The sequence below is a fragment of the Salvelinus fontinalis genome, chromosome 1 (genome assembly GCF_029448725.1).
Source record: "Salvelinus fontinalis isolate EN_2023a chromosome 1, ASM2944872v1, whole genome shotgun sequence".
In the NCBI taxonomy this organism is placed as follows: Eukaryota; Metazoa; Chordata; class Actinopteri; order Salmoniformes; family Salmonidae; genus Salvelinus; species Salvelinus fontinalis.
In genome coordinates, this window is record NC_074665.1 from 55,007,271 (window position 1) to 55,020,326 (window position 13,056).

The following is a 13,056-nucleotide window of genomic DNA, read 5'->3' on the forward strand; positions in this document are numbered from 1 at the left end:
GACCACTTCTCAGTTCCTATGCTTCCTGGCTGATGTTTTGGTCACTTTTGAATGCTGGCGGTGCTCTCACTCTAGTGGTAGCATGAGACGGAGTCTACAACCCACACAAGTGGCTCAGGTAGTGCAGTTCATTCAGGATGGCACATCAATGCGAACTGTGGCAAAAAGGTTTGCTGTGTCTGTCAGCGTAGTGTCCAGAGCATGCAGGCACTACCAGGAGACAGGCCAGTACATCAGGAGACGTGGAGGAGGCCGTAGGAGGGCAACAACCCAGCAGCAGGACCGGTACCTCCGCCTTTGTGCAAGGAGGTACACTGCCAGAGCCCTGCAAAATGACCTCCAGCAGGCCACAAATGTGCATGTGTCAGCATATGGTCTCACAAGGGGTCTGAGGATCTCATCTCGGTACCTAATGGCAGTCAGGCTACCTCTGGCGAGCACATGGAGGGCTGTGCGGCCCCACAAAGAAATGCCACCCCACACCATGACTGACCCATCGCCAAACCGGTCATGCTGGAGGATGTTGCAGGCAGCAGAACGTTCTCCACGGCGTCTCCAGACTCTGTCACGTCTGTCACATGTGCTCATGTGCTCAGTGTGAACCTGCTTTCATCTGTGAAGAGCACAGGGCGCCAGTGGCGAATTTGCCAATCTTGGTGTTCTCTGCCAAATGCGAAACGTCCTGCACGGTGTTGGGCTGTAAGCACAACCCCCACCTGTGGACGTCGGGACCTCATACCACCCTCATGGAGTCTGTTTCTGACCGTTTGAGCAGACACATGCACATTTGTGGCCTGCTGGAGGTCATTTTGCAGGGCTCTGGCAGTGTACCTCCTTGCACAAAGGCGGAGGTACCGGTCCTGCTGCTGGGTTGTTGCCCTCCTACGGCCTCCTCCACGTCTCCTGATGTACTGGCCTGTCTCCTGGTAGCGCCTGCATGCTCTGGACACTACGCTGACAGACACAGCAAACCTTTTTGCCACAGTTCGCATTGATGTGCCATCCTGGATGAACTGCACTACCTGAGCCACTTGTGTGGGTTGTAGACTCCGTCTCATGCTACCACTAGAGTGAGAACACCGCCAGCATTCAAAAGTGACCAAAACATCAGCCAGGAAGCATAGGAACTGAGAAGTGGTCTGTGGTCACCACCTGCAGAATCACTCCTGTTTTGGGGGGTGTCTTGCTAATTGCCTATAATTTCCACCTTTTGCCTATTCCATTTGCACAACAGCATGTGAAATGTATTGTCAATCAGTGTTGCTTCCTAAGTGGACAGTTTGATTTCACAGAAGTGTGATTGACTTGGAGTTACATTGTGTTGTTTAAGTGTTCCCTTTATTTTTTTGAGCAGTGTATATATAAAGAAGAACAGTTATAGGCTATGGTTGATTGATAGAATAATAGGTTGCACAGTTAAAACACAATGTACAGTGTATTTCTCACACCCAAAGCGAAGAGAAATCATTGTTACATTTTCTTATTTGAGAACATAAGGAGTTTGGAACAACTTTGCCTCTGATGATATTGCTTTTTTCCTTAAATCCTATCAAATTCCTACATACTTTGAATCAAACCTCAAAGAGGGTTAAGCCTGTCTCTCAGCCTGCCACCTGTTAAGCAGTTGGGATTTCCCATTTGAAGACAGGGAGGGAGAAAAGAATCCATGTACTATTCAATCCAAAGCAACAAAAAAAAACATTTGACCGTTTGAGAGACTGTTGACAGTAAACTTTGTACTTTGAAGTGATTTGATTATATTATTCAATAAACCCTCTTCCTGATCATCACTGATGTTTATTTTTCTTTACATAATAAGAGTTTAGTTAAATACAACATTGTGTTTTTCTATTCTCTAGGCCTAAACTGTAAAAGCCGTATTTCCTTTCATTGAAGTTGATTAAAGTAGGCTATATGAAAGTTAGAATGACAGTCACAATTCAAACATGGATATAAATAAATAAAAATCATCTGCAAAACCTGATGTGAATATCCTACATTTGATAAGATTGGCAGGGCAAGGGCTCTCAATGGTAGCATTCCTGTAGTCAAAGGCTACTTACTGTATGAGTGTGATTATGAGCACAGAGAGGGTATATTGAGCCGTTTTGTGTCAAAATGGTAATGTAGGACAAAGTGGGGATAACGTAGCCTAGTTACCTGACACCACCTCTTTAAATATGGGGATAGTATGCATAAGCTTCCTGACAAAGAGGGGTATTTGTTAAGTCAGTTCCCACTAAACACTGACCAACGCCAATGTCTTTTGGACGTTTGAGCAAGTTCGAATCCAGCAATAGAAAGTTGTTTTTGAAATTTTGTTTTAAGCCTATCCAAAACCTTAACCCTTACCTTAACCATTCAGAGTTAATACCTAAATTTAACCCTAACCTTAAAAATGTGTAGTTAATGCCAAAACTGAATCTTAAATACTTTGAAATTTGACATTAGCAACAACTTTGAAATTTGACATTTGAGAAACATGGATGAACGTCTATTCTGATGTGAGACTGAAAGCTAGTTGAACTTGAAAGCCCTGATTGCTAAGTTCATTTTAAGATGTCAGGCTCACTGCCCAAACCAGACACAATTCTTTTCAAGTGGACAAGAGATGTCATGTGATCTCCTACTGCTCTCTAGTGGATGAACTGGGAATCAGACAGAGGATATACATCAACAGTTGAGTAGAGACTTCAGCTTTCTCCTCATACAGTGAATTCCGAAAGTATTCAGACACCTTGACTTTTTCCACATTTTGGAACGTTACAGCCAAATTCTAAAATTGCTTAAATTGTTTATTCCCCTCATCAATATGCAAACAATACCGCACAATGACAAAGCAAAAACAGGTTTTAAGAAATGTTTGCAAATTTATCACAATTAAAAAATGTAAATATCACATTTACATAAGTATTCAAACCCTTTACTCAGAACTTTGTTGAAGCACCTTTAGCAGTGATTACAGCAATGAATATTTTTGGGTATGATGCTACAAGCTTGGCACACTTGTATTTGGGCAGTTTCTCCCATTCTTCTCTGCAGATCATCTCAAGCTCTGTCAGGTTGGATGGGGAGTGTATTTTCTGGCCTCTCCAGAGATATTCGATAAGGTTCAAGTCCGGGCTCTGGCTGGGCCACTCAAGGACATTCAGAGACTTGTCTTGAAGCAACTTCTCCATTGTCTTGGCTGTGTGCTTAGGGTCGTTGTCCTGTTGGAAGTTGAACAATCGCAACTGTCTGAGATCCTGGGCGCTCTGGAGCAGGTTTTCATCAAAGATCTGTCTGTACTTTGCTCTGTTCATCTTTCCCTTGATCCTGACTAGTCTCCCAGTCCCTGCTGCTGAAAAACATCCCCACAGCATGATGCTGCCACCACCATGCTTCACCGTAGGAATGGTGCCAGGTTCCCTCCAGACATGATGCTTGGCATTCAGGCCAAAGAGGTTAATCTTGGTTTCATCAGACCAATTAATCTTGTTTCTCATGGTCTGAGAGTCATTTAGGGGCCTTTTGGCAAACTCCAAGTGGTCTGCCATGTGCCTTTTACTGAGGAGAGGCTTCCATCTGGCCACTCTACCATAAATGCCTGATTGGTGGAGTGCTGCAGAGATGGTTGTCCTTCTGAAAGGTTCTCCCATCTCCACAGATGAACTCTGGAGCTCTGTCAGAGTGACCATCGGGTTCTTGTTCACCTCCCTGACCAAGGCCCTTCTGCCCCGATTGCTCAGTTTGGCCGGGTGGCTAGCTCTAGGAAGAGTCTTGGTGGGTCGAAACTTCTTCCATTTAAGAATGATGGAGGCCACTGGGTTCTTGGAGACCTTCAATGCTGCAGACATTTTTTAGTACCCTTCCCCAGATCCGTGCCTCCACACAATCCTGTCTCTGAGCTCTACGGACAATTCCTTTGTCCTCATTTCTTGGTTTTTGCTCTGACATGTACTTTCAATTGTGGACAGGTGTGTGTAGACCTTATGTAGACAGGTGTGTGCCTTTCCAAATCATGTCCAATCAATTGAATTTGCCACAGGTGGACTCCAATTAAGTTTAAGAAACATCTCAAGGATGATCAATGGAAACAAGACGTACCTGAGCTCAATGTTGAGTCTCATAGCAAAGGGTCTGAATTCTTATTTAAGTAAGGTATTTCTGTTTTTTATTTTTATACATTTCCCAAAAATTCTAAAAACCTATATTCTTTTTGTCATTATGGGGTATTGTGTGTAGATTGATTTTAATTGTTTGTAAATTTAATCCACTTCAGTATTTAGCTGTAACGTAACACAATTTGGAAAAAGTCAAGGGGTCTGCATACTTTTGAATGCACTGCATGTACATAATTCCAGTAAGATGAAAAATAATGTATGGGACATTGCACAAGCCCTGCACTTTTAAAATGGGTGTGTTCCAATGGGAATTTGCTCATGTTTAGAGTGCCACCATGAGGTAAAAGATCTCAGGGGGGAAACAATAATTTTGGAATAGTAATTGGAGACATATTTTATCTCAAACTGTCAAAACAGTAAAAAAAAAAAAATGGTAAATTTGTTTGGGTCTGCTGTATCTTGGGCTCTGTAATACGTACAGTTGAAGTCGAAAGTTTATATACACTTAGGTTGGAGTCATTAAAACTTGTTTTTCATCCAATCCACACATTTCTTGTTAACAAACTATAGTTTTGGCAAGTCGGTTAGGACATCTACTTTTGTGCATGACAAGAAATGTTTCCAATTTTTTTTACAGATAGATTATTTCACTTATAATTCACTGTATCACAATTCCAGTGGGTCAGAGGTTTACATACACGAAGTTGACTGTGCCTTTAAACAGCTTGGAAAATTCCAGAAAATTAGTCATGGCTTTAGAATTTTCTGGTAGGCTAATTGACATAATTTGAGTCAATTGGAGTTGTATTTCAAGGCCTACCTTCAAACTCAGTGGCTCTTTGCTTGACATCATGGGAAAATCAAAAGAAATCAGCCAAGACCTCAGAGAAACAAATTGGAGACCTCCACAGGTCTGGTTCATCCTTGGGAGCAATTTCCAAATGCCTGAAGGTACCACATTCATCTGTACAAACAATAGTATGCAAGTATAAACACCATGGGACCACGCTGCCATCGTACCGCTCAGGAAGGAGACGCGTTCTGTCTCCTAGAGATGAACGTACTTTGGTGCGAGAAGTGAAAATCAATCCCAGAACAACAGCAAAGGACCTTGTGAAGATGCTGGTGGAAACAGGCACAAAAGTGTCTATATCCACAGTAAAACGAGTCCTATATCGACATAACCTGAAAGGCCGCTCAGCAAGGAAGAAGCCACTGCTCCAAAGCCACCATAAAAAAGCCAGACTACGGTTTGCAACTGCACATGGGGACAAAGTTCATACTTTTTGGAGAAATGTCCTCTTGTCTGATGAAACAAAAATGGAACTCCTTGGCCATAATGACCATCATTATGTTTGGAGGAAAAAGGGGGAGGCTTTCAAGCTGAAGAACACCATCCCAACCGTGAAGCACGGGAGTGGCAGCATCATGTTGTGGGGGTTGTTTTGCTGCAGGAGGGACTGTTGCACTTCCCAAAATAGATGGCATTATGAGGCAGGAAAATTTGTGGATATATTGAAGCAACATCAAGACATCAGTCAGGAAGTTAAAACTTGGTCGCAAATGGGTCTTCCAAATGGACAATGACCCCAAGTATGCTTTCAAAGTTGTGGCAAAATGGCTTACGGACAACAAAGTCAAGGTATTGGAGTGGCCATCACAAAGCCCTGACCTCAATCCTATAGGAAAATTGTGGGCAGAACTGAAAAAGCGTGTGTGAGCAAGGAGGCCTTCAAACCTGACTCAGTTACACCAGCTCTGTCAAGAGGAATGGGCCAAAATTCACCCAACTTATTTTGGGAAGCTTGTGGAAGGCTATCCGAAAAGTTTGACCCAAGTTAAACAATTTAAAAGACAATGCTACCAAATACTAATTGAGTGTATGTAAACTTCTGACCCACTGGGAATGTGATGAAAAGGTCTTCCCCAAACTGTTGCCACAAAGTTGGAAGCACATATTTTCATTGTTTGCTGTAGCATTAAGATTTCCCTTCACTGGAACTAAGGGGCCCGAACCATTAAAAATAACCCCAGACCATTATTCCTCCTCCACCAAACTTTACAGTTGGCACTATGCATTCAGGCAGGTAGTGTTCTCCTGGCATCCGCCAAACCCAGATTTGTCACTTGACCTGCCAGATGGTGAAGCGTGATTCATCAGTGTTATCTAAAAGCTGTATAAAGTGCACTATTCCAGACCGGTCTGCACGTTTCAAAGTTTGAATAGAATTTCTAGCATTAACAGTCTAAGAGTAGCAGAATTGCCCAGGTTGGTCGATTCATGTGCGTGGTTGTGGACAAATGTTCGACTGTAGCCTAGTTTTACCTGCCAAGCAGACGCTGGGTCAGAATGATAAGGAGCCACCCAATGAGAGTCGGTCCATCTCACTGATTACTTTTCAACTATGCTTTCTACAGACAGTGAAATGTTTAACATTTTCAGACATGGCTGAATCGGGAGAAAGCGAAGATAAAATCACATTTCTAAGTAAGGTAAGTAGGTTAATGCTACTGAGAATTTAACACAGGTGGTGGCATTGGCGGGAAAGTAAGGTTGTGTGCCACATACGCTATGTTGGGTATCGATACGGTAGCCAGAAAAATAACCATTTACAGTAGCCTACTGTAAAATAATCACTGGTACTTTCGGCCACAATGGTCAGGTGTATGATAATATGTGCTATTTTACTTCTTCACTTTTTCCCACTGTCACACACTCTTTTGAAAGTTACTTATAAAAAATTACAAAAGCCAAACCTTTGTTTTCATGATAGAGAGTTTAGAGTACACTATGAAACTGTTTAATTTTTGTCCATTTGAAAGTTACTAGGCTGTGTTGAATGGCTATTACTTGTCTTTAAAGGTTCAATGCAGCCATTTTTTTTCTTAAAATCCCAACATATTTGGGTAACAATCAAGTACCTTACTGTGATTGTTTTAAATTAAAATGGTCACAAATCTACTAAAATAGTTTCTTAACAAAGAGCAATTCCTCAAGAAAGAATTTTGCTAGGACTGTCTGGGAGTGGTCTGAGTGGGAAGGGGAAAACAAAAAACTAGCTGTTATTAGCAAAGAGGTTTGAAACTCTATTTGTTATTGTTTTATTAACTAATTTACTGCCTGTTTATGTCATCCCACCAAAACAGGCTGACATTTCAGGCGGTCTTTCAAACAGCTCTCCCTTCAAACAGTTCTCCTAACCTCCTAGTGTGGAAATTTATATTAAACACAGGGAATCATGTTTTTGACTGCACTGAGCCTTTAAAACGTACTATTTGTAGGCTACCATGACATGTTTTTATTTTGCTAAGAAAAGACAGTAAATTACAGAATTTCACTCTCTCTATTGCTCTCCTCTCATTTGAGTGAATAACAACAGCCATTTATTCCTTTTCTTGAGTCACTCTTGCAAATGACTTGCTGACTTTTCTTACAAACTCTAAAGAAACATTAGCCTACTTCTGTAGAAATGTTAGTTTATTTCATTTTTTTCTGTGTTTAAACATATTATCTCTACTGAGATAACGGAGGCCTATCATTCTCTGTTGTTGTGAGTCATCCTCTCACAGCTTGGTATTTCAGCCATTTGATAAGACATGTCACTGGTGGAGTGTTGGCTGATGCTGTGTGAGACAGTCACGTGCTTAGATGGACTATTTAAGGCCGTGGTGACAAGTACTGCTTCGGTCATTTTGGTCTCTCAGCCCACACTAGAAATCTCTGAAACTAAGTTTGCAGTTAATTTTGCTGTGGCCTTTATCTCTGCTCGCAAAGAACTTGAGATGGGCCAAGTCAATCCCCCTGCCCTGCCCTGACCTGACTCTACAATGCAAGATTGAGCTCAGTAACAATTCAAAACCTTTCAAATCTCATGGGATATTGACAATTTTAAATGTATGGCCTGAGTGGAAATGACATTCTTCACCCCAGCCAGCTCTGAGCCCTATTCCTTACTCAGTTAGGTCCATAAGTGGTTCTACTGTGCAGTGTGACTCATAAAGTCCAGAGGCTGCTCATAGTAGGGTGGAATGGAGGTTGAGGCAGGGATCAGACACCACAGTGACATCATGCCCTGGGCACTGAGAGGTGTTCCAGCCTGGCTGCTTTCCTTATATGGCTGTGACCTGACTCCCTTGGTGTGCACTTTTTACAGGAATCTTTGCTACAGTGTTGAAGTAGTATGTAAGCAGTGTTAATTTTGGCACTCTTTTTTAAATTGAGTCTAGACTTAGTCATTTTGAAAAAAAAAATAATAGTCTTAGTCACATTTTTCCCATTTGCATAATACTTTTGTGTAGTTATTGTCGAAATTATGAAAACAGTGGGTCTTTTAGTCAACTAAATGCCCTTTCATTTTAGTCACATCACATTTGTGATGCCTCATTAACTTTTACTGAACACAAATATAAACGCAACATGTAACAATTTCAAAGTTACAGTTCACATAAGGAAATTAGTCAATTGAAGAAGAAAAAATTAGGCGCTAATCTATGGATTTCAAATGACTGGGAATACAGATATGCATCTGTTGGTGACAGATATTATACATTAAAAAAAAGGTTGGGGCGTGGATCAGAAAACCAGTCAGTATCTGGTGTGACCACCATTTGCCTCATGCATCGCGACACATCTCCTTCGCATAGTTGATCAGGCTGTTGATTGTGGCTTGTGCAATGTGGACATTTTCAGCTTCCAGGAATTGTGAAACATAAGGTGATAGTGACGGATGAATGGCACAACAATGGGCCTCAGGATCACGTCACGATATCTATGTCATGACTCTCCTGTGAGGATCCAAAGATTAGGACAGTGGATCAGCGGGAGAGGGGGACACACACACAATATATTTCAACATCCAAATGTTAGAAATTATGAGAGATGGAATATGGAAATGTATGTCTATTTTGTGATGTCATTAAAATTGGTATAAAGCTTTTACACAGGGTATATCAGGTTTACATCTTTTATGTTGTGTAGAAAATATCAAGGATAAACAGAATGTTTTTGTGACAATAGGATTGTGATTTTAGTTACTTAACGAGATCATAGTAATTATGATACCTTGCCTCATAACTATCCACACTCCAGTGAGCCCAGAGAGCATGTCAGTATGACATTTTTACCAGAGGGTATAAAAGATTGAGTTAAAAATTTACGTATCAGACTAAAAGGACCACAAGCTGCAGCTAGTTCTACATTAGTCACGACCCTGAAACGCCACACGAGGTTGGTGAAGACAAAGAAACCTCTAACAATCCAATGCTACGGTTGAGTAGCTGTTCTAAGTACTGTATCCAAGAAAGTGAACTTAAGTAGAATGATCCAGTTATTCTCTTCAAATCATCGTCGCCTACACTGCTCTCATCACTACTCTGAGGATCATTGATATGACTGATTAGCCGTCCTCAGAAGACCACTCTTCCAGAACGAGTGCAAGTAAACAGACAACTAAGAAGAAGGACATTGTGATCTCTTGTGGACAATCAGAGACTTACACCTGAGAACGAAGGAGAAGGCCATCTGAAGAAAGCCCAATCGAACCCTTCTCACAAAGCAGAACCCATCCCACGAAGGCCTAGGCCCAACAGAGACACCCGACGAAGACTTTCAACACGTATACTACCGTTCAAAAGTTTGGGGTCACTTAGAAATGTCCTTGTTTAAATAACATCAAATTGATCAGAAATACAGTGTAGACATTGTTAATGTTGTAAATGACTATTGTATCTGGAAACGGTGGATTTTTTAAATGTAATATCTACCATAGGCATACAGAGGCCCATTATCAGCAACTATCACTCATGTGTTCCACTGGCACGTTGTGTTAGCTAATCCAAGTTTATCGTTTTAAAAGGATAATTGATCATTAGAAAACCCTTTTGCAATTATGTTAGCACAGCTGAAAACTGTTGTTCTGATTAAAGAAGCAATACAACTGGCCTTCTTTAGACTAATTGAGTATCTGGAGCGTCAGCATTTGTGGGTGCAATTACAGGCTCAAAATGAAACTGAAGATCTCGTACAACGCTGTGTACTACTCCCTTCACAGAACAGCACAAACTGGCCCTAACCATAATAGAAAGAGGAGTGGGAGGCCCCGGTGCACAACTGAGCAAGAGGACACGTACATTAGAGTGTCTAGTTTGAGAAACAGACGCCTCACAAGTCCTCAACTGGCAGCTTCATTAAATAGTACCCGCAAAACGCCAGTCTCAACATCAACAGTGAATAGGCAACTCTGGGATGCTGGCCTTCTAGGCAGAGTTGCAAAGAAAAATAATTATCTAAGACTGGCCAATAAAAATAAAATATTAGTATTGGCAAAGAACACAGACACTGGACAGAGGAACTCTGCCTAGGCCAGCATCCCAGAGTCGCCTCTTTACTGTTGATATTGAGACTGGTGTTTTTTTCACTCTTCAATCTACACACAATATCCCATAATGACAAAGCAAAACCAGATTTTTGACATTTTTTAAATGCGTTGTAAAAACACCCAGAAAGTATTCAGACCTTTTACTCAGTACATTGTTGAAGAACCTTTGGCAGCGAATACAGCCTCGAGTCTTCTTGGGTATGTCACCAGAAGCTTGGCACACCTGTATTTGGGGAGTTTCTCCCATTCTTCTCTGCAGATCCTCTCAAGCTCTGTCGGGTTGGATGGGGAGTGTCACTGCAAAGCTATTTTCTGGTCTCTCCAGAGATGTTCGATTGGGTTCAAGTCCGGGCTCTGGCTGGGCCACTCAAGGACATTCAGAGACTTATAACGTAGCCATTCCTGTATTGTCTTGGCTGTGTGCTTAGGGTCGTTGTCATGTTGAAAAGTGAACCTTCGCCCCAGTCTTAGGTCCTGAGTGCACTGGAGCATGTTTTCATCAAGGATCTCTCTGTACTTTTCTCCGTTCATCTTTCCCTCAGTCCTGACTAGTCTCCCAGTCCCTGCCGCTGAAAACATTCCAACAGCATGATGCTGTCACCACCATGCTTCACCGTAAGGATGGTGCCAGGTTTCCTCCAGACGTAATGCTTGGCATTCAAGCCAAAGAGTTCAATCTTGGTTTCATCAAACCAGAGAATCTTGTTTCTCTTGGTCTGAGAATCCTTTAGGTGACTTTTGGCAAACTCCAAACGGGCTGTGCCCTTTACTGAGTTGCTTCAGTCTGTCCAGTCTACCATAAACGCCTGTTTATGGTTGTTCTTCTGGAAGGTTCTCCCTCCTCCACAGACAAACTCTTGTACTCTGTCAGTGACCATTGGGTTCTTGGTCACCTCCCTAACCAAGACCCTTCTTTCCCGATTGCTCAGTTTGGCCAGGCTGCCAGCTCTAGGAAGAGTCTTGGTGGTTCTAAACTTCTTCCATTTTAGAATGATGGAGGCTATTGAGTTCTTGGGGACCTTCAGTGCTGCAGAAATGTTTTGGTACCCTTCCCCAGATTTGTGCCTTGACAGAATCCTGTCTCAGAGCTCTATGAGCAATTCCTTCGAAAATCATGGCTTTTGTTTTGCTTTGACATGCCCTGTGGGACCTTATATAGACAGGTGTTTGCCTTTCCAATCAATTGAATTTACCACATGTCCAATCAATTGCATTTACCACAGGTGGACTCCAATCAAATTGTAGAAACATCTCAAGGATGATCAATGTAAACAGGATGCACTTGAGTTCAATTTCAAGTCTCATAGCAAAGGGTCTGAATACTTATGTAAAACATTTCCAAAAAAACAGTTTTAGCTTTGTCATTATGGGGTATTGTGTGTAGATTGATAAGGAACATGTTTAATTTAATCAGTTTTAGAATAAGGCTGTAACGTAACAAATGTGGAAAAGTCAAGGGGTCTGAATACTTTCCCATAAGTATAAGAGACTGATTCGTCTGAAATATGTGCACTGTGTACCCCAGAATGTTCCTCCAGACGTGTCGGTGTGTGCCTCTGTGCTGGTCCAGTGTCTGTCTGTCAGAGCTCTGCAGGAGATGTTGGCTAACAGGGAGGACCAACAGCTTGGGTCTCATTCCAATATAATATGCTGCCTAACTATAAGGGACCGATTAAGTCATGGTTTTGTTAGAATAAGATCCCTAGTAATGTTATGTTGTGCAGGCTGGACAGGGAGGTGGTTATCGCATCGCCCTCTACGATCATGCTGCACTGTTCCTACACTCCTACAGCAGGATGGTGAGTGTTCTCAACCAATCACAGTGTCTCTCTCAATAACTAAGACGTGTCATTTGGCTGTATCAATCTCACGAGGGCAGTCATGTGATTGATTATACCGTTTATTCCTGTCATAAGGGGTTGTTCATTGTTTAAATGGATCAACCTACGTTTTCTTCTCCTTCAGTATCGTTGTTTGTCCACATCCCAGTCTTTGACAGATAAGCTAGCATTTGATGTTGGCCTGCAGGATGATAAAACAAGTATTTTGCATCATTGTAATGATGTGTAGATATTCGTTTTGATGATGTTCAGATATCATTTTTCAGTAGGCCTATGAGTAGTATGTCCTCTGTTCTGGCAATCAACCAAATTCAAAACAAATGACCTATGTCCAGGTGAGGCATGTTGGTGGACTATTCACCCTACCTCCAAGAAGAGGTCAGAGGAGGAGAAGGTCCATGCCGGGGACGAGCTCATACTGGTCAGTGTGTCATGAAGAGATACAGTGACATGCCATGCAAGGCAGACAACGCAGGTAACCTTCGAAGAGGAGAGAAGTAGTTAACATGATAATGTTAGAATAAACTTCAATAATGTCTGATATAGACCCCACAATAATAACAGCCACTTTATGGATGGTTTATTTAGAAACAGTTTCCATTATGTGAAATCCTTTTTAAATCCTGATAATCTCTCTCTTCGTCCTCTTCCTCCTTGTGGATGCAGCCTTCCAGCAGACCCTCTGGAGTGTCACCTCCATCTTCTCCTGGAGTGGAGTTGCTCAAGGCACGTTGC

General features: G+C 42.0%; 1 protein-coding gene across 1 annotated transcript; it reads left to right on the forward strand.

The window, feature by feature from the left end:
• Positions 1-6,548: 6,548 nt before the first annotated feature.
• Positions 6,549-12,757, forward strand: LOC129858915 (ryanodine receptor 2-like). The gene is made up of 5 exons (XM_055928185.1): positions 6,549-6,596; positions 12,006-12,112; positions 12,192-12,279; positions 12,446-12,521; positions 12,657-12,757. Exons 1-5 carry the CDS (start codon positions 6,549-6,551, stop codon positions 12,755-12,757), a joined length of 420 nt encoding a protein of 139 aa, XP_055784160.1.
• Positions 12,758-13,056: the final 299 nt, after the last annotated feature.

Excerpts from the sequence above, each read along its gene's own strand:
- LOC129858915 (XM_055928185.1), top strand. The coding sequence starts at position 6,549 with ATGGCTGAATCGGGAGAAAGCGAAGATAAAATCACATTTCTAAGTAAG. Across the intron at positions 12,113-12,191 it reads GAGGACCAACAGCTTGGGTC|TTATGTTGTGCAGGCTGGAC; the intron begins TCATTCCAATAT and ends TCCCTAGTAATG. Across the intron at positions 12,280-12,445 it reads TACACTCCTACAGCAGGATG|TATCGTTGTTTGTCCACATC; the intron begins GTGAGTGTTCTC and ends CTTCTCCTTCAG.